The 19,854-nt window shown below is 48.5% G+C and overlaps 2 protein-coding genes across 2 annotated transcripts; one reads left to right on the forward strand and one right to left on the reverse strand.

Moving 5' to 3' along the window:
* Positions 1–1,478: 1,478 nt before the first annotated feature.
* On the reverse strand, positions 1,479–7,552 carry LOC121057910 (fibrinogen-like protein 1-like protein). Its single transcript, XM_040532661.1, has 3 exons — positions 4,811–7,552; positions 4,073–4,192; positions 1,479–2,928 (listed from the first exon to the last, which is right to left on the reverse strand). The coding sequence occupies exons 1-3, from the start codon at positions 4,878–4,880 to the stop codon at positions 2,273–2,275; spliced, it is 846 nt and encodes a 281-aa protein (XP_040388595.1). The 5' UTR covers positions 4,881–7,552; the 3' UTR covers positions 1,479–2,272.
* Positions 5,654–15,080, forward strand: LOC121057909 (fibrinogen-like protein 1-like protein). Its single transcript, XM_040532660.1, has 4 exons — positions 5,654–5,857; positions 10,357–10,497; positions 12,976–13,038; positions 14,028–15,080. Exons 2-4 carry the CDS (start codon positions 10,467–10,469, stop codon positions 14,654–14,656), a joined length of 723 nt encoding a protein of 240 aa, XP_040388594.1. The 5' UTR covers positions 5,654–5,857; positions 10,357–10,466; the 3' UTR covers positions 14,657–15,080.
* The last annotated feature ends 4,774 nt before the right edge of the window (positions 15,081–19,854 follow it).

Below are 19,854 nucleotides of genomic sequence, written 5' to 3' on the forward strand. Positions count from 1 at the left end.
GCTGCAGCTGGGTTGGGGCAATCCCAGACAGGAGTACAGACTGGGTAAAAAACTCATTGAGAGCAGCCCTGTAGAGAAGGACTTGGGGGTTCTGGTGGACAAAAAGTTCAACATGAGCCAGCATTGCGTGCTTGCAGCCCAGAAGGCCAACTGCATCCTGGGCTGCATCAAAAGAAGAGTGGCCAGCAGCAAGTCAAGGGAGGGGATTGTCCCCCTCTACTCTGCCCTCATGAGGTCCCACCTGGAGTACTATGTCCAGGTTTGGGGCCCAAGCACAAGAAAGATGTGGACCTGTTAGAGCGAGTCCAGAGGAGGGCTACAAAGATGATCAGAGGGCTGGAGCACCTCTCCTGTGAAGAAAGGCTGAGGGAGCTGGGCATATTCAGCCTGCAGAAGATGAGGCTCCGGGAAGACCTCATTGAGACCTTTTAATACTTAAAGAGGTCTTATAAAAAGATGGAGAAGGACTCTTTACTTGCGTGGATAATGATAGGACAAGGGGGAATGGCTTAAACAAAAAGAGGATAAATTTTTACTAGACATTAAGAGGAAATTCTTCACTGTAAGGGTAGTGAGGCACTGGAACAGGTTGCCAAGAAAAGTTGTGGGTGCCCCATCCCTGGAGGTGTTCAAGGCCAGGCTGGATGGGGTCTTGACCAACTTGATCTAGTGGGTGGCATCCTTGCCTGTGGCAGTGGGGTTGGAGTTAGATGATCTTTAAGGTCCCTTCCAACCCAAGCAATTCAATGATTCTATGATTCTTTCTCAGCCAGCACCACCCTCATGTGTTCATCTTCCCATACATGGGGGCTGCAGGCCCACCGATGACCCCAGGACAGCTTAGGCTGCCTGTGCTGCCACCTCAGAAACACAGTGCTGCCATAGCTCTGCTGGCTTCCCTGAGAACTCATGCAGAGATCTTGGCCTGAGAGTCCAAAGCTGTTCAGAGTTCACAATTGCAAACCTTCCCAGAGCTCAGCTTTTATTTCAAAGACACAGGAGAACAGTGGCTTCTTTCAGGCCTTAAGTTCAAACTTTCCCCCATTGCAAAGGATATCCATAGCCACATTCACCCTCTGCAGTACAATGGGACTGACTTACCCATGCCACCTGTCCTGCCCTCATGCTCTCAGAGAGCCCATCACCTGCTCCACAACCCAATCAGGGTGTGTGTGTGTGTGTCTTCCCATTCCCAGCATGGAGCAACCACCCAGCCATGGACAGGGGCAGATGTGGGGCAAGGGTTTTGTGATACTATGGGATTTGCTGGCCCTGTTGACTGATAATAGCCTTACAGCCACAGTCCTGTGCACAGTGGCTGGAACAAGTCAATGGAAGCATCCAGAGACCTGAGAACCAAACCACAGACAGAACAACAGCTAGGTACGACAGCTGTACCTAGCTGTGTACAACAACCACACCAGAGGGACAAAAGTTTATGTTACAGGCTGGTGCTGGGGAGAGTCAGTAGCAGGGAGAATTGCCATCAGGCCTTTCACTAAGGAACATTCAAGCATTTCATAAAAAGAGAAACATCAACACAAAAGCTCTGCAAAGTACACCACCTCTTCACTGGCTCAGCTGAGGAGGAAAATCAGCTCCACAGCTGACCTGGCCCAGCACTGCCTGAAAAAATCATCTTGAAATGAGCAGCCACCATGCTAGCCCTGGGGAACGTGTGCTCTCCATGTTCCAGGGAAATTTGGAATCCCTTAGGCAGGTGTATGTCCTTGCCTAGGAGGGGATCTATGGCAATACATGTGCATAATGAACCCACTATCCCCCAGGTCCACCATACTGAAGGACTAGACAAAACCATCGCCACACGCACACTTATGCACATTTCTGACGCAACAGGGAGACAGAAGGCAGTGAAGTCTGGCTCCAGGGTTTATTGTAGCTGATTTCTTTCACCATGGTTAGCAGAGCTGAGGGGCTGATGGGGCCTGAGGAGTGAGCAGGGTCTGAGCAAAGCAGGGATATACCGATTGCACAGGGAATGGAACTTGCACTTCTCCCCTTCATCCACCCCAAACCAGTGCCCCTGTTTCAATGCTGGCCAGCACAGTAGCACTGGGTAAAGCTGCCCACATGCTCAGGGCTCCAGGGGATGGCTCCTGAGCCCCAGAGTTGTGGTGTTTCATCTGATTACAGTGCAGGAGCTGCAGGCAGTGCAGGACAAGCATGAGGGCTGGCACAGAGCTGCTGGCAGGCACAGGAAGAGGGCACTGGACTGCTGGCACTCCTGCAGCCTCCTGGGAGGCTGGCCCCTTCAATACAGATAACACACATCTGTGGGTTTGACCAGGATAAGGGAGGATGCACAGTCACCACTATCGCAGAATCCTGGCCAGAGGATGTGGTTTTTGGCATTGAGCAGGACATTCTGGCATCTGTCATACCACCAGCCCCCGTAGCTGCTGGCACAGTTCCCACTGTACTGGTCCTGATCTCTGTCGGTTGTGCTGAACTTCATGTTGTCGTGTATTCCCCCCTTCTTGGGGTAGTAGCTGGTCAGATAGTCATCCCCATCACCAGAAAACCGACCCAGCCTCAGTGGGTATCCAGTGGCCTCGCTCTCCACACTGAAGATGTCATATTCAGCATAATGGGTAACATTGGCTTTATTCCGCACAACGAAGCGGACCTTGTAGGTGCCTTGCTGTGTGAGCAGGTGCAGGTACTCGGTGCCCAGCCAGTGATCACCCTGCACATTCCCGAAGCCATACTTGTAGGTGGTCCAGGACTGCTTCCAAGTGAGCTCAGTGTCATGAGAGTTTCTCTGGACAACAGTCCATCCCTTGCCTTCGGTGTCCATGTCACACCACACCACCCGTGGGGGAGACTTTGCCGGCTGGATGACATACACCCCACTGGGGCTGGTCTTGCGGAGATGGCTGCAGTCTGCGGGGAAACCTGCAAAAGCAGCTGTGGTAAACAGAGAGTAGGGTGGGAAAGAGAAGGGCCATATGAGTCTGTCAGGGCAACAAGGAGCTCCTACAACAGGGAGTAAGGACCCAGAACAAAAAGGGCTGTTTTTATCTGTGGTCTATTCTGCATAGGTGCTTCCACTGGCTCATCCACAGGGAGACTGAAGGCCTCTAAGAAAGTAAAGTGATATTATATGCCCTGGGATCTGTTGCTCATGACTTGATATTTCATTTGGAGCCTGCTGATGCATCTGGACGAGAAGGGAGGGGGAAAAAAAATCTTCCAGATACCAGTCACATCTTAGAAGCATAGCTGACCTGCACACTGAGCCCTTGACATATTGAGCTGCAGTTCCTGCACAGATCAGAAGTGTGCAAAATGCTCCACTGGATGAGGACATGTATGAAAATTTACGTTTTCCCTGGAGGTCGTGGCATTGCAAAAGAAGACTAAGAACTGAGAGGTTTTACCTAGATCTGGTGGGGATGTCTCCCCCCAGCTTGTTGCAGTTTATCTGTTAGCAGGACTGATCTGTCATTATTAACTTAACAAACTAGTTTGCCATCTAATTTGTTTTTATTGTTTTGTGTCTGATGATGGGCAATTTTCTGTGGGTACTTCAGATTCAGCCTGCAAAATTCTGCTTATCTTGGGCACAAAGGTCTTGCATGGAATGTTACCCTCCCTTCAGGAAGGAAGGGAAGACTCCTAATCAACAAGAGCTACAAAAATAAATGGATGGACGGATGGACGGATGGACGGATGGATGGATGGATAGATAGATAGATAGATAGATAGATAGATAAATATGTTGTGAGGATCTCTGATGGAGCTGAGGTGTAAAAAGAAAAAAGCACTGCAGAGCAATCCTGCCAAGTTACAGTGTTTAGGCAGAGACACCTTGGTTTCAGCCTGGAGCCACCAAGGGTTCTAGGGTGGCTTAATGGGTGTCAGGCTTCTTACCTTACAAGATATGGTCCAGGGGTTAGTGCGCATGAGGAGTTGTTGTGTTGTGCCTAAGCCTGATTGCATGATGGCCTATCTGGCACTTAGCAGACCCACGGGTCAGTGCTGAGCCAAGCAGATACTTTCCTGCCTTGGTGCCCAGCCATTGCCCCCAGTCTAGTCCATCCATACTTACCAGTCCGGGAGCTGGCAGTGGGTACTGCTGGACCTGCACTCACACAGAGGAGAAGCATCACCATCACCACAGGCAGAAGGACAAGGTTCCTGCGGAGCAGGCGTGTCCCAGCCCGAAGCCCTGGGGATGGGAAGGCCCAGCACTGTCAGGATCCCTGGGCAGCCCTCCCAACCCCTGCCAATGTCCCCCAGAAAGCCCTGACCAGAGAAGGCAGAATCACAGGACCCAGATCCAGAGGATGGGTCCTACTGTACACGTACCACCACCCAAGCAGACATGAGGAAGTCTCCTGGTCCCACACACTGACATGAGCCCAAGCCCTCTGTTGCTGGCCACCAGCACACCCCTAAGCCCTGCACCAGCTCAGTACTGGGGGAGATGCCAGTCATGCCTGGGGAAGGACCCCTGTGCAGCCATAAGTGCCACATGCATCGACCGGGAAGGAAAAGAAACAGGTTGGAATTCAGGGCTCCACACTAACCTCCCCTGACAGGACAGGGGAATACAGGGCATAGGTAGCCTGGAAAAAGCATAACCTGGCACCATGAATGTGTGTTGTCTGGTGCTTTGGTTTTGTATTCCTTCTGCTACCATGGTGCCTGGCCTTGCATCACTCAAGGAAGATCATGGTCGCTGTCCTGACAGTCATCTTGCGCCTTTGTATACTCACCCTGTGCAGGTCTCATTTGAGCCCAGCACCACATATGAATGCAGTGTGCCTCTGGGAAGGTAACTCACCCATCACAAAAGCACAGCTGAGCAGAGAGCAGGAACTCAGTGATGCAGCCTCCCATGCCAAGCTTTGCATGGTGACTTTATAGGCACTGCACCCACTTGTGGTCACAGTTGTTATTTGTAGAGGTACTAGGAGACACTTACAGACTGTGACTCAAGCAGCTTTCAGATCCCATGACAGCATAAGTAAGCTCACTGGAGGGAGGAAGTCATGCCCTTCCATCCAGAGAAGTACAAAATAATCCCCTCCATAAGGAGGGATTTCAGTTATTGACTCTTTCAGCTACACAAACACTACATGTGAATTGCCCACTTGGAGCAATTTCTGGAGAGCCATGATCAAACTCAAGTGGAGAGAGCCAGCTTTTTAAGGACACAGACTATCAAGGGAGGGGAGGTTAGGTTTCCATTTGTCCAGTTCCAAAGGTGACCTTGGAAAAATAAGTACACATCTTCAAGAGACCTTCCTGCTTGCTAACTCTCCACTAGCAGGTTTCAGGATCAATGAGTTAAGTCATTGGGCTGGAGCCAGTGTCCAGCAGCCAGAAGTTATTGCATACAGAATGTCCCAAGGCACCACAATCTGCATGGTCTAAGCAGAGGGCATGGCTCCAGGTGACAAACAGGTGTCTGTGGTTCCCTTTTCCATTCTCCTTCCAAAACCCTGTCTTTGGCCTGGCAAGGCCCTTCAGAGCCCCCAGCCCCAGTAATGTTGACCAAGGGTTGCTCCCTGTGGCAAAATGCTCTCAAAACAGGTGGTTTGGGAGAGCTGCTTTTTAGGCCAGAAGGTGCAGACAATTCCATCACTTTGTCAAGCCAATTCTAAGAGTGTAAAGATATGGCCCTTCTGCTTTCTTCTCCTGGCAGACAGGCACTGTTTTCAGCAGTGTATAGACCAGATCTATTGTCTTCTTGTCACAGCTTTAAACCCGGTGTGCAAACCAAGCCATCAAGCTGGGGCTCCCACTGAACTTTCCATACTGCAGGAACCCGTGTCAAGTAATGCAACTTGCAGGTCTGGATGGACACTGGCATCCAGCCCTCTCTGAGGTAAGGGCTCCTTGGATCGAATTCCATCTGCACCCTTACATCTCACCCCTTCTTGCTTGGTTAGAGAGTGGAAGTCTGAACATCCCAATCCCCTTGCCCCTAGCCTGCTTTAGTTTGAGAGGAGCATAAAAGCAGCAATTCCAAGTCCATAGGTGGAGGAAGGCCCAGGTTACCCTGAGAAGAAGGACCCCAGGCAGAATGGCTATGCTTCCGTTCTGTGTAGGCAGGGGAGGGAAGTGGGTGACTTAGGGGCTCCCATGAGCCACCTTGTGTCAGAGGCCATTTGAGGTGAGAAATGAAAGGCCTTGGGGTGCCTGTGCCAGGGCTGGCTGGCGAGCTGCTGCTTGGACTACTGCTCACAACAGGATTGCCCAATGCAGAGGGAACATGAGCCCCGTGGGGCATGGAGAGAAAGTCCTCCCCTGCTCCTCTGCATAGCAGGCTCCACTAGGCTGTGCCAGACGAATGCATATGGTATTTCTTTCAAAGAAGCAGTGTGTCAACAGGACAGCTTATCTGCAACTCAGCAAATAACAGACAACTCTGTTGTAACTTTAGCTCAAATATTCCAGTCAATGGTGTCTTCAAGGCTATAAAACAAGGGTTTTCTAAATCACTCTGAAGTGGGATCTGTTTCTAAGAAAGATGCAAGAGAAACTCTGAGAAGATAAAAGTTGGAAGCAGAGCTGAGGTCAACATCCAAATACTGCGCTCCGGAGAGGGAGAGCACACAGCACTGTGCAGGACTTGAGAATGAGCTACATCTCTGGGAGAAGCAAAGGCTGGCTGCTCCTTAAGGGCAGGCAAGTCAGGAGCTCAGTCAAGAAAACAGTCCCCTCACCAAAGGGGCTCTGTGTTGCAAGGGCTGAGCACAGCAGACAGCTGAGTGTTGGCGACACCCCTAGGCAAAGCAAACCTGGTTGATTAACCAGGTCCAGGATACTGGACAAAAGGACAAAAGGCAAGAGACAGGTCTGGAGATAAGCTACAACATGGATCTGAGTGGTCAATCTAGGAGACAAACTACCTACAGTATAGGTATAAGATCCATCCAGAAAGCAAGGCCATAGACAGGACTGGAGCCCAGTACCCATGCAAGTATTTCAGGTCAGGACTAAAGGCCCAGGGCTGAGCTGGGACTTCATGGATGCATGGATTGAACTAACTGAAGGTCCCAGGTGGAGTTGGTGCCAGGGGATGCTGAGCCATTAGGGCACACTAATGTGCTCAAGGCCATGCCAGTAGCAGTTAATCCTAAAAGGGTAAATCACACCTGCTTGTACAAGTCTCTCATGCTCCACAGGCCCTCAGACTGTGTTCCCTAGCGTTTGCTGTTGCTCTTCACATTGATAAAGTGCCTTTTCCTGGGAGTACAACGCATGTTCTGCTGCATCCACCTCTGTATCTTGCACAAAGCCTGGCACCATGGCTGTAGTTGTGAAGAAATACAGGGACATAGGGGCTGAGGAAGGAGTGCTCTTCGGGGAACTAGAGAAACATGAGGTAACAAAGAGTGGGACAAACTTTGAATGTTGCTGGTCTGACCTCTAGTCCAAAGCAGGGAAAACTTATAATGGGTTACTTGGGGTCATGTCGAGTGGGTTTTTTTGTTTGTTTGCTTTTCCCAGTGTTTGTACAGCCTCAGGATAATACTTTTTTTAAAATCTAATTTTAATTTCCCTCCCTTCTCTTTTGTCCATTGCCTCTCATCCTGTCCCCATGCATCTCCAAGCAGAGTCACAGAATCACAGGGTCACACATTAATTTAGGTTGGAAGGGACTTCTGGAGGTCATCTAGTCCAACCACCTTGCTCAAAGCAGATCTATAAAGTTCACATCCTTGTCCAGTCAAGTACTGAAAACCTCCAAGGATGAAAATCTGACAGCCTCCCTGGGTACCTGTTCCAGTGTTTGACCAACTTCATGCTAAAAATAGTCCCTATTTCTAACTGGAATTTCCAATATTCCAAGTTAGATCTATTGCTTCTCATCCCATCACCATGCACAAGAAGAACAATCTGGTTCCGTGTTCTCTGTATCTCATGAAGTAGTTGTAGACAGCGTTAAGGTCTCCTCTTTGCCTGCTCTTCTCTCTAAGGTATTGATCCCTAGAAAAAAAGAGGGACTGGAATTTTCTTTAAGAAATACATGCTGTAACTTGCAGAGAGAGGCTTGAGAGCACATCAGTGCCATGTCACAGTTCCTAAAACTCCCTTGTGACTGCTTCAGGGGCAGTGGTACCAGGGACAAACACAGCACATGTTGCAAAAGAGGCAGGGTGGTTGTGGCAGGTATGTCAGGAGACACTTGGAGTAGTACTTTCTGAAGTTCAGTGCTTAGATAAAAAATGCAAAATTTGCCAGGAACACTTGAGTACCTCTTTGCTGAACATAGCAGAGGATCTAAATGGGTCCCCAATGGCTGTTTAGCTCAATGCCTACTCTGGAGAGAGCAATTTACCCATTGACATTTGATTTCCATCCAGGAGGGGAATGTCATCTGGGTATTTACTTTCAAGTTGAAATGTTTAGGGTGCTCAGGGGATACTGTTCCCTGGGGAAACCCTTCAAGCAGGAAAGTGGGGGGAAGGAGGGGGGAGGCAGACATTGTAAATTGAGGTTGTTCAAGGCACTACCTCATGAGCTCTTAAGAGCTTTGCCTCTGAAGAAAGATCTTCATCTTTTTAAAACACAGCCTTCTTTGTTTGAGGACATATTACATAATGATGAAGAGCAAATAAGCCATAAACCACTGGTGCTGTTGCCAGCCAGACCATAAGTGCTGTGGTTTGGGTCTCGTGCCTCCACCCCCTTACCTGCCGAGTCCTATAACTTTCAGGCTGGACACCCCTCCAGCCAAGCCAAACCTGCCTGGCTTCCCACTCTGCAGGGTCCCCTCAGAGACAGCATGGGTGAGTGTGGGCTGGGCTGGGAGGGAATGGCACCACGCTGCTGAATGTGCTGTGGATCCCAGAGCACTTTGTCTGCTGCAGGGCTCACTTCTGCCCACACCCTGGCTATTGCAACACTAAGTCCATTAGTCTGCCCAGACTCACTGTGCCCTGGGGTGGGAACTGGAGCAGAAGACTGCATTTTCTGCTATGTGCACGCTGTATCAATGTAGCCTTGCACTGCCAGATAGCCCATTTTACAAGATGCAAATTTACCAAACATTCCTTGTAATTTTCAGTTCTAGAGAGAAAATATTAAATACCCTAGCACAGAAAATGGATTATTATTTTTTACATATTCTTCTTATATAATATTGAACAGGTATCAAGATCTAGAGTTTAGATGATTCGAAAGCACACTGCTGTCCCCAGAAGAACACCCAGGAGTGGCTGTTCCTCTCCTTTGCATCTCCATCCTAGCCAGACCTTTCAAGACTATTTATGGAGGAATGGGCCAGCAGTGGAAGGAACATTGCTTCTCTGGCGGCCTAAAGACATGATATCTTTAAACAGGTCCCTGAACACAAGTGCATCAAGACACTAAATGTTAGATAGCAATTGAGAAACAAATCAATTGGACTGGAGAGTGATTAAAAGAGCTCTGGTGTAGAACTGTATCCAGCACAAACCATTTGGACAACTCAGCACTCCCAGAAAGGGGTGTTTATGTCTAGGATGGCTGCAATCACACATACTAGTTCCAGTCTGGCAATCCCAGCTTGAACGCTTTCCTTCTCAGTCATCTCTAAGAACCATGCCAAACCTAGGTATCCCACGGCAGTGCTGGGATAGGTTTGGTTCTGCTCCTGTTCAAACAGTAAAGGATCATACTAGTAATCTGACAGGGTGAGCTATATCTATTATATCGTGGATTTGTTTTCCCTATGGGTAGGTATCTCCATAATGCCCCATTGTTCAGGAACCATGATAAATTTTCTGTCGTTTTATTTAGATTTAATATTACAAAAAGTGTGCTGGTTTCCCTAGCTTCTCCAAACAAGAACAAACTGGGTCAGATGGCTACATGTGGACTTTTTGAAGTAGCCATATATAAAGGAGATAATTTGCAACAGCCAGGCAGTGGCTCTTGCATGTTTCTTCTGCCTCCTCCTACACATCTGGGTTCTTACTGCCCACCAACCTGGGCTGGTGGCAAGTGTACTCCCGGTTCACACCAGAGAATACATGTGAGTGGGAGCTGGGAGGAAAGAGGATACCTCCTTCCATCCTCACCCTACTTGTTATCTCTAGCCCCAAGACTTGGTTTTCACAGGGATTTCTGATTACAGTTACTTTCGGTTTGGACCAGGTTTTCACATTTTATCTGTCTCAAAAACCACCAACATAAGCTGCCACTGCTGATGACTCCTGTCAGTGAGTATTTGATAGTTCATCTAAGGTAGTGAATTGGGACTTTTAGCTCCAAGAGGGAGCTCTACAAATAAATTTATTTTTGTATTTTACTCTGCAAGAGTCAAGTGGGATTCATGGAAGAGTTATGTGCCCTTTCTTCTTCTTTTTTTTTTTTTTCAATTTCTTGCCATTTTAGCTACCCGGTACCTTTGTCTCCTGATTTGCACCTCCCTGCTGGCTCCAGCAGCACTTCTTGCCTTTGACATAAAAAACTTACATCTCTGCAATGGCACACTGGATGAAATTATGAATCTTCACCCAGAGTCCTTCCAGCTTGGTAAGTATACCACTGTAACAGGGAGAGGCAGACAAGGTCATGTTCAGTAAGATCCTAGATAGCTCTCCACCCCAACCTGACCCCACCCCTATGCCATGGAGGAAGGACTAAATATTACTCTATGTACAAACAATACCAATTTGCTACCAATTTAGGCTACTTTACTGGAACAAGGATAATCTCAATGTCATCCTCTGATTGTAGCCTGTCTCATCTTCTGTGTGGCATTAAGTTCTTCTGCCCATATGTGAGTCCAATAGTCCAAAATCCAGAGTTCCCAGGATCACAGAAGAAGGTCCAATCTCCCTGGCAGGAAGACCAAGGAAAGAGCGCTCTGGACAATGGGTGCTTCCTTGGAGAAGTAGTGTTACAGGTGTTGAAGCAGTGTTACAGGTGTTAAACCAAACAATCACACTGTTTTGATGACAGCAAGAACATTAGCCACCTCTGGAAATCACAAGGTCAGCAGAGAGAGGGAATTCAAGAGAGAACTGAATGCAGAGGAAATGAGTGAAGTTACAACAGAGTCTGTAGTAACAGTCAGAATCTGTAGTAAGTAGTGTCACTGACATAGGCCAGTCAGATGACAGCATGGAGTAATTTATGACTACCAGGGAGCATTGGAGCTATGAGGAAGCCTCCTAGAAAAAATGGGTGGCTGTGTGAGCAGAAAGAGCTGGTTCACTTACAAGGGAATAAGAGTTTTTGGCAGAAAGGGACAAGGTCCAAGTGTTCAACACTGGTTTCACATCAGCCTTCACTGCAAAGGTCATCTGTCAAGAAAATGCCAACATGGAGAGCATCTATGACTGAGCGCTTGGCAAGCTTCCCTGAGAAGTGCAAGTCTGAATACAGAAAAAGAGTTGTGCTCTGAGCTTCACCCTCATCTCCCACTCAGACCACTGGTATGGTGCTCTAAAAACATGACCAGTGTGAATGTAAGCTAGGTAAGCAGGGAGACATGCCAGATAAGACAGGCTAACATTTGAAAGTTTTGACTTGTGGAGGTATGAATCCAAATGGACAGGAAGTGAAGGCAGAAGAGAAGAGGGGCAGACTTTGGCTTACAAACAAATGTTAGTGAACAGCTTCATATCACTGTAGTAAAAGTAAATACCCTGCTGAGAAAGTGCACAAAACCATGTTACAAGTGTGTTTTCCACTCTACACAGGCTCAGGCCAACCACCACATTTACTGGTGAGTTTCAAGAGATATTTGGTGAGAGTTGCAGAAAGGGGGTAAGAAATATACCAGGTAGACTGTGCCAGGGAAAACTGAAGAACTGAATCATCCAGCTCCAAAATCAGATGACTATGGAGGAGGATGTGTTAGCAATATACAGTCTAGCTGCAGGAAGAAGTGTACTCTGGGTATAGCAAGAGAAGGAATGGGCTTATATACTGTGAAAGAGGATTAAGTTAAACATTTCCTGAGAGAGAGAGGATACAAAAGCACTAGCTGAGAGAGAAAGCAGGAAGCAGATATTTGAGGATGTCAGAGAGCAGCAGCTGTAGGGTTAAATGTCTGTTTCAGAGAGGGGACTGGATTTTTTATTTATTTATTTATTTGTTTGTGATGGGCATGGATCACATAAGGCTGTGATCCATGCCTCTATTTTTAAACAATCATTGGTTACACACAAGGTGTCTTTGTGAACAAATTGCATTATTTCACTGTGAACCATCCTCTCCTCCAGCAACACCCTTCAAATTCCTTTCTGAGCAAGCTGAGCAGAGCTCCTCTTAAAGTTCCTGATACCAGAACTGGTTTTCCTGTGTCATCTCTCACATTTCTTTCCCCTCTAATCCCTCTTCTTCCTGAATCCCTTTCTAACTGCTTCTACTGTAAATTAGCAACTGTCTTCCCACTGTTGCTACCACTGTTTAAGGTTCTTCCCACACAAAGTGTGCTCAAACCCTTCTCATCAAGGAAGCATCTGCCCCATGCTAACATCATGTAAATTACAGAATCACAGAGAATGGTTGAGATTGGAAGGGACCTCCAAAGATCATCTACTCCAAACCCCTTGCTCAAGCAGGGTCACATAGAGGATATTACATAGGATGGCATCCAGGTGGGTTTTGAATATCTCCAAAGTAGGAGACTCCACAGCCTCTCTGGGCAGCCTGTTCCAGTGCTCTGTCACCCGAATTGAAAGAAGTTCTTCCTCATATGGCAATGAAGCCTCCTGTAGTTCAATTTATACCCATTACCCCTTGTCCTATCACTGGCCACCACTGAGAATAGTTTGGCCCCATCCTCTTTACATTGTCCCGTCAGGTATTTGTAGAGGTAAATTGCCCTGAACTACCATCTGGCTGATATCTGAAGTGGTAAAGGTATGCTCCTCTGGAGTGAGGAGGAACAACAACCAAAAAATGGGAATATCATCTGGAGAAGATTACGTTCTCCCAGCAGGCATTTGACATGTGTACTCTCAACACTCACTCCTGTCTCCTCTGTTCTTGTTAATTCAGATAAGGATGACAAACATGTTCGACAGGTCAGAGACATTGCCCCTCATTCACAAGTGGCTCATGGTAAGTCTGTTCTCAAGAAGTACATCTGCTCACAAGATTCCACCATTATTAAGAGCCTAGAGGCTCATGAAGAGTTCTCAGCCACCTCAGTCCACATCCTACATGTATACAGGCTCCTCCCAGGAAAAATGTTGATTTTCTGATAGGCTACAGAAGAGTCACATCTCATAATCTCAGATGGACCCTAACACCATCCATGTCCTGGACTTAGTGATGAGGGATTTTAACATGAAGTTTCTATCTAAAGATCCAAACTGTAAAGTCATGATTTATTATTTGCCTTCAGGTTGTGGCGTTTGGTTATTATCCTATTTTTGCCATTCATTTGATGACAAGGCTGGGTAAGAAAAGGCCTGACTGCCTAACAGAACTCACTAAGTCAACATCAGTCCATATGACCACATGATAAGGTTTCACTGGGTAGAAATAACCACTGGTACTGCTATGTGGGTGAACGCATTGCTTCATTGTTTAAGGGGCTGACACTCTAGGGAATGGAAAGACTGATCAAATGAAGTAAGTCAGGAAACCTCTAAAGAGCTCTTGGGTAAGCCCAGAGAAAACCAGTGGACTTGTCCTATTGAGATCACAAAGGCTGATTTTGTTATGAGCAATATGGATGTCTGGACCACACTCTGGGTTTTCTAAGATAACTATAAATCTCTAATCCTTCCATGCAAGTGGCTTTAGAACCCAGATTTGCATTTATCTCTGTGGTGATATATCACCAACATGCTACAGGTGAATCACCACAGCACTGCAGTGGTGTGGTGACAGAGACTCTGACCTGGACAAAGTTGTATTGTGTGCTGGTTGAAAGCAATGTTTTTGATTATTTCAAGACTTTAATTTACCCCTGTGGAATATATCAGGAATACAGCCCAGGAATGTGTGTGCAATAAAATATAGGTAAAAAAGTATTACCAGGTGCTTTCAGTGTCTCATTGTGTGCAATGCAATGCAATAACCAGCTCTGTTTCCTGCCCCAGGCTGGCCCAAGGACTGCAGCGAGATCCCTGCTGGTAGCCGCAGTGGTGTCTACATCATCCAGCCAAAAGGACTCCACCAGCTCGTGGTGTACTGTGAAATGAATGTGACAAATGGGGGCTGGACGGTCATCCAGAGGAACCAGAAAGACACAGCTGTCACCTGGGCTGAGTCCTGGAGCACCTATAAATACGGCTTTGGGAACGTGCGCAGCGAGTACTGGCTGGGCACCGAGTACATTCATCAGATTGCCAAGCAGAAGGTCTACCAGGTCAGATTTGTCATCTGGGACACCAAAAACAACATCAAATTTGCAGACTACAACCTCTTCAGTGTGGAAGATGAATCCCATGGCTACCGGCTGAGGCTGGGCTCCTACACAGGGACAGCGGGAGATGCCATGACTTCAGACAATCCCAACACTATGCATGACAACATGAAGTTTTCCACAAAAGATCGAGATCAGGATACTTACAGTAAGAACTGTGCCTACAGCTATGAGGGCGGGTGGTGGTACTCGGCATGTTATTCTGTACGGCTGAATTTCAAGGGTGGCATGACATGGGGTAGCCTGTGTAAAGGGGACTGCAAATCTTCCCTTATCCTCATCAAACCAGCTCCATACTGTTAGTGCTTCTTCCCCCTCCTGTATGCACTGGGTGCTCTCAAAGGCTCTGCAGATCTCGAGCCTTTCTGGAGCAGAGAGAAGAGCCTAAGAGTATCAGGGTTTTATTGAAATGTCACTTTCTTTTTTCTGTCTCTGAGTGCAGGCTTCCCCTTTCTTCAGCTCTTTCCTTGTGCTTGCCAATGATTACTTTTTATTATGTTCATAATCAAGGAAAAAAAAAAAAGGTGAAATTTGTGGATTCCGCATATACCTTCCCTGTTGGAGGAAGACACTGAACCCTGGAATGACTTTTCATCAGTGATCATTAGTTGCCTCCAGAATTCACAACAAGCAAAAAAGCTATGTGCCACAAATTCCATACACTCTGTGTCTCTCTGTGGTGTCTGGTAAAGCAGCCGAATAAATTTGCTTCCTTGAGCTTATTCTCCATTAATGAATGTCTGTTCTACATCTCTGATGTGCTCCCGCTGAGACCAAAGAAATCCCATGTCAGGTGCTAGGACTGGAGCAATGGGGTTTATTGAGAGAAAAAGTCTGGAGTGTTTCTCACAGAAATGGATGTAAGAGAATTTAAAACTAGTTACACTGAGATATAGGACCTGTAACTCTGTGCAGGAGGGTTCAGAAGGGATGTAGCACATGAAAGAACTCTTTACACATTATCACCATGTTCACAGTCCAGTGTCAAATTCTGTGGTGATGTCCCTGTGATGAGGACCTCATCCTGCTGGGAGTCTGTGTCTGTCATGAGTTGGTCATGGCACCTGCCTGTCTGCACAGTCATGCTTTGATCCTATAGAAAAATGATTTCAAAGATGTAAGTACATCTTTCTGATGTGACCAAGAAGCACTGAACATAATGGAAGCAAAAGAAAGGTAGGTTAGATGTTAGGAGTTAGTTGAATTAGGACAGATTATAATGAGGGAAGAGCCTATTACAGGAATGAGCAGAGTGTAGCTCATCATATCAAAATTCCAAAGATCAATTTAGATGAACCTTTGTCAGGAAAGGTGCAGACTGAGCTGATGCTGTGAGGCTGCAGGACAAGGTCCCTGAAGCTCCTCCATCCCATGACACCATGGCGTTGCCAGGACAGACTGTTCAAGAAGCGCTTTCATCTTCACAAAGGGTTCTGGCTTTGTTTTGAGGCAGCACAGCACCAGCAGTGCTGGCTCTCTCTTCACTTGCTCTCCTGACAGCCTCCAGCACCAAGCAATGGCCCACGAAGACAGAGTGCAGAGAACTGGTGGGACCTCAGAGTCCAGCCTATGCCAAAGTCTCTTGCTTTGGCTGGAGTCCCCACTTGGCCTTGGAGAGCGACCCATCAGAGATTCTGCAATGTCACTTGGCCCTCTCCAGAGATGGGAGTATCTCCAGCTTTGGAAACAATCCAAATTAAATCAGACATAGCCCTGAGCAGTCTGATCTGGTTTGGGGGTCAACTCTGCCATGCAAGGGTTGGACTAGAGATCCTAGAAGTGCCCTTCCTGACACCAGTTATCCTCTAAGACAGAAAGGGAACAGTCACTCTGAGCAAAAGCCATGCCTTTTGTTCCCTCATTATAGTGTCTCCTTGCAATGGGCACCACAGTGGAGGGAGGGAGTGCACAGGGCAGGTCAATGATGGACTTGGTGTCAGCTGGTAGAGAAGCACCCATAGCAGCAGATGGGGAGAATGGGTGGCTGGAAGGTGTCCTCCCTGCCATACACCGTCCTCAGAGCAGATTTGGCTTTCAAAGCCAGAAGGCTCAATGATTTCAGGTGGCATTAGGCAGACTGAGAAATGACACTGCTGCTGCTCCTGGGCCTCTGAGGTTTCCAAGTGGAACTCCAAAATTGGACTTGTGTTTGCACGGCCAGACTAACGAGCAAATGATCCTCATCCCCGCACAACAGTACATCCCAGTGTGCAGCCAGGTTGTCATCTCTCCTGCAACAGCACTGGCTCTACACAGCTCCTTCCAAGCTACACATCCAAATGCTTTCTAAGTCCTGCTTGGCTCCTGGCTACCCAATGGTGGTGACCTTCAGCTCCCAGCAGCTCAATGGCAGCTTTACTTTGCACAGTTCCAGTAGCCAGAGTTGGTCTGAGGTGACACCTTGTATTGGGCTTACATGGCGGCAAGGCTTTGGTAGCAGGTGAGCTGCAAGGGTGAATTATGAGAGAAGAGCCCAGCAGCTGCCCCATGGTAGAGAGGAGCAGGTTTCAGATGTCTCCAAAAGGACCCACCACTGAACAAAGCTGAGCTAATGAGCAATGCTGGTTGTGCCTCTGGGAGAGTACTCTGAAGAAAGGGGAAAACTGCTGTGCAACAGCAGCTGGGAGAAAAGAGTAAGAAAATACATGGAGAAACAAACCTACAGACCCCAAGGTCAGTGCAGCAGGAGGGCAGGAGGTGCTCCAGGCACGCAGCACAAGTTCCCCTGCGGCCTGTGGAGAGGCCCCTGGTGGAGCAGGCTGTCCCCCTGCAGCCCATGGGTCCCACATGGAGCAGATCTCCACGCTGCAGCCCCCCCGTGGAGGAGCCCCTGGTGGAGCAGGTGGATGTGGCCTGGAGGAGGCTGCGGCCCATGGAGAGCCCCCGCAGGAGCAGGCCCCGGGCCGGAGCTGCAGCCCGTGGAGAGGAGCCCACGCAGGAGCAGGGGGTCTGGGGGGAGCTGCTGCCCGTGGGGGACCCGTGCTGGAGCAGTTTGCTCCTGGGGGATGGACCCTGTGGTACGGAGCCATGTGGGAGCAGTTCTTGAAGAGCTGCTGCCTGTGGGCAGCCCTCGCAGGCTCAGTTCGGGAAGGACGGCATCCCGTGGGAGGGACCCCGCGAGGAGCAGGGGCAGAGAGTGACTGCGAAGGAGAGGCAGAGACAAAGAGGCATGGTATACTGATTCTGTCAGGGATGGAGTTAACCGTCCCTGCAGCAGCCCTTATAGCGTTGTGCTCTGCACTTGTAGTGAGAACAGCACTGATATCACACCAATGTTTTGTCTGTTGCTGACCAGTGCTGGCACAACATCAAGACTTCTCCAAACCTTCCAAAGCCAGTAGGCCGGGGGTGGGCAAGAAGTGGGGAGGGGAGATCACCAGGTCAGCTGACCTAAACTGACCAAAGGGATATTCCATGCTGTATGGTGTCACACTCAACAATAAAATGTGTGAAAGGAGAAGGAGAAAGGGGGCTCTTGTTATGAAGGCGTCTGTCCTTTCAAACAACCACTATGCCTATTGAGGCCCTGCTTCCCAGGACGTGGCCAAACATCACTCATTAATGGGAAGTAGAGAGGTGTGTTTTTTTTGTTTGTTTGTTTGTTTTCTGTGCTTCCACATATGGCCTTTGTTTTCTTTCTTCGTTTTTTCTTTTTTTTTCCTTTTTTTTTCCCCTTTTTGTTTTCCCCTTATTGGTCTCAGTGTGAACAAGAACCACCTGGTCACAGAGCCTAGCTGCAGTGTCTCCACTCCGCTCTACGCTCCATACTGTTCCTTAGAATCAGCACACCAGCTTCCCCCAGTGTGATAGCATCTAAGGTTGGAAGCCTAGGGAACGCTCAGGTAATGCAGCTACGCCCTACCCTGAAAGCCTCTTCAATGCTGTACATTTTCTGTAAAATGTGAATATTATTTTTTATTCTCCTTATTACTTTAGGCAATTACACCACAAACCATAACCCTAACTCCAAACCCTGATTCTGACCCTAATCATAAACCCTGATCCTGATCCTAACCATAACCCCTGGGCCGTGCTCCTCATGGAGCATCATATGGGGACATGGGGGGCTGATGGGGACAGGGGATCAGACCCATGGGCTGGTACAGGGATGTGCAGATGGTGAGGACACATGGACAAGGAGTAGGACCCCCTATAGTCCCACTCACTACATCACATATACCAAGCCCACACAGTACCCGAAACACAGCACCCAATGTTGCAACCCATGTGCTGCCCTACACTGTGCCCCATATGTTACACTGCACATATTACACCCCACACACTACCCCAAAAGCTACCCCACACATTGCAACCCATGCACTACACCCTGTATTGCACCCAGTCCAACAAACAGCACAGAACCTGCGAAGGGCCCAGTGTATGCCAGCAGCACAGAGCTGACGGCTCCAGAGGGGGGACCTGGCCAGCCACCAGGGGTGCACGGGAGAGCACCCTTCATGTACCATCTTTGTATAGCTGGGCTCTCTGCCGCCACCTGCACAGCTCCCCTTTTCTGCCACCTCCCATAGGAGGGTAGTGTTTCCCCACCACGGATGTTTGCAACTTGGCTGCCAGTTTTGCAGGAGCTCTCAGAAATGATGCTGTGAACTGAGCTAGTGCACAAGCAGGTGGAGGGGCTAGGAGCACCTTCTGCAGAGGTGCATGTGTTGGAGGAGAATGAAGCACAGGAAACCACAGCCCTTTGTAGGCTTTTTTCTCTCAGTATCAGCAAGCCTGGGTTTCTCACCTCCCCTTGCCATAGAGTGTTCTTTGTGCACAAAGCAGCTAAAAGGACAGTTGGAAATTCTGGAGCTCCTCCCTAGCCATAACTGGGGAGAGACATCTGTAAAGCAGCATCTTCATTACAACACACACAGCTTTTTGCACAGGGCTTCCCAGACTGCCCTGACCTCTTCCTGGACAGTCTGCTTCAAGAAATCAGTGCCCTGGGGGCTTTGCGCCCATGGGTGCACAGGCAGGAGGATCCTGCAGGAACAGCACTTGGTGCCTGTTACCTCATGAGATGCTGGTGTGACTTGCAGGCCCGGAGATGTTCCCTGTCAATGCGGCAGTGCATTAGCAGCCCAAATGGCGCCAAGCAGGGCTGGTTGGACCACCAGCACCAAGGCTCTGTGCCAGACTGGGACAAGGAGCCACTGGTAGGCGGGCAGCCAGAACCCTGTCAGGGCTCAATGCATAGAAATACTTCCCAGAACTTGGAGCCTGAGGATGCTGGGGAGAGCAGCAGGCAGAAAAGCGTTCAAGAGTAGCTCCAGTGCCAGGGTGCCTTGGTGCTCTGCTCTGGCAGGGTAAATCTCTCTTGAGCTGACAGGTGCAGCAGTGTCAGAATGTGCACAAGATGTATAAATGCAGTGCAGGGCAAGACCAATGCAGTGACAAGCAGGATGCACACAGTGTGATGCAGGATGCTATGCATTGCAGTGCAAGTTCCGCACAGTGTGCTGTAGTGCAGGATACATACGTGCATGCATATGCAGGAA

Source organism: Cygnus olor, chromosome 20 (genome assembly GCF_009769625.2).
Source record: "Cygnus olor isolate bCygOlo1 chromosome 20, bCygOlo1.pri.v2, whole genome shotgun sequence".
NCBI lineage: Eukaryota > Metazoa > Chordata > Aves > Anseriformes > Anatidae > Cygnus > Cygnus olor.

Coding starts and splice junctions, on each gene's coding strand:
- LOC121057910 (XM_040532661.1), bottom strand. CDS start 4,880: ATGCAAAGCTTGGCATGGGAGGCTGCATCACTGAGTTCCTGCTCTCTG. Junction 4,193..4,810: donor CAGCTGTGCTTTTGTGATGG/GTGAGTTACCTT, acceptor TCCCATCCCCAG/GGCTTCGGGCTGGGACACGC. Junction 2,929..4,072: donor CACTGCCAGCTCCCGGACTG/GTAAGTATGGAT, acceptor TGTTTACCACAG/CTGCTTTTGCAGGTTTCCCC.
- LOC121057909 (XM_040532660.1), top strand. CDS start 10,467: ATGAATCTTCACCCAGAGTCCTTCCAGCTTG. Junction 10,498..12,975: donor CCCAGAGTCCTTCCAGCTTG/GTAAGTATACCA, acceptor TTGTTAATTCAG/ATAAGGATGACAAACATGTT. Junction 13,039..14,027: donor TCATTCACAAGTGGCTCATG/GTAAGTCTGTTC, acceptor TTCCTGCCCCAG/GCTGGCCCAAGGACTGCAGC.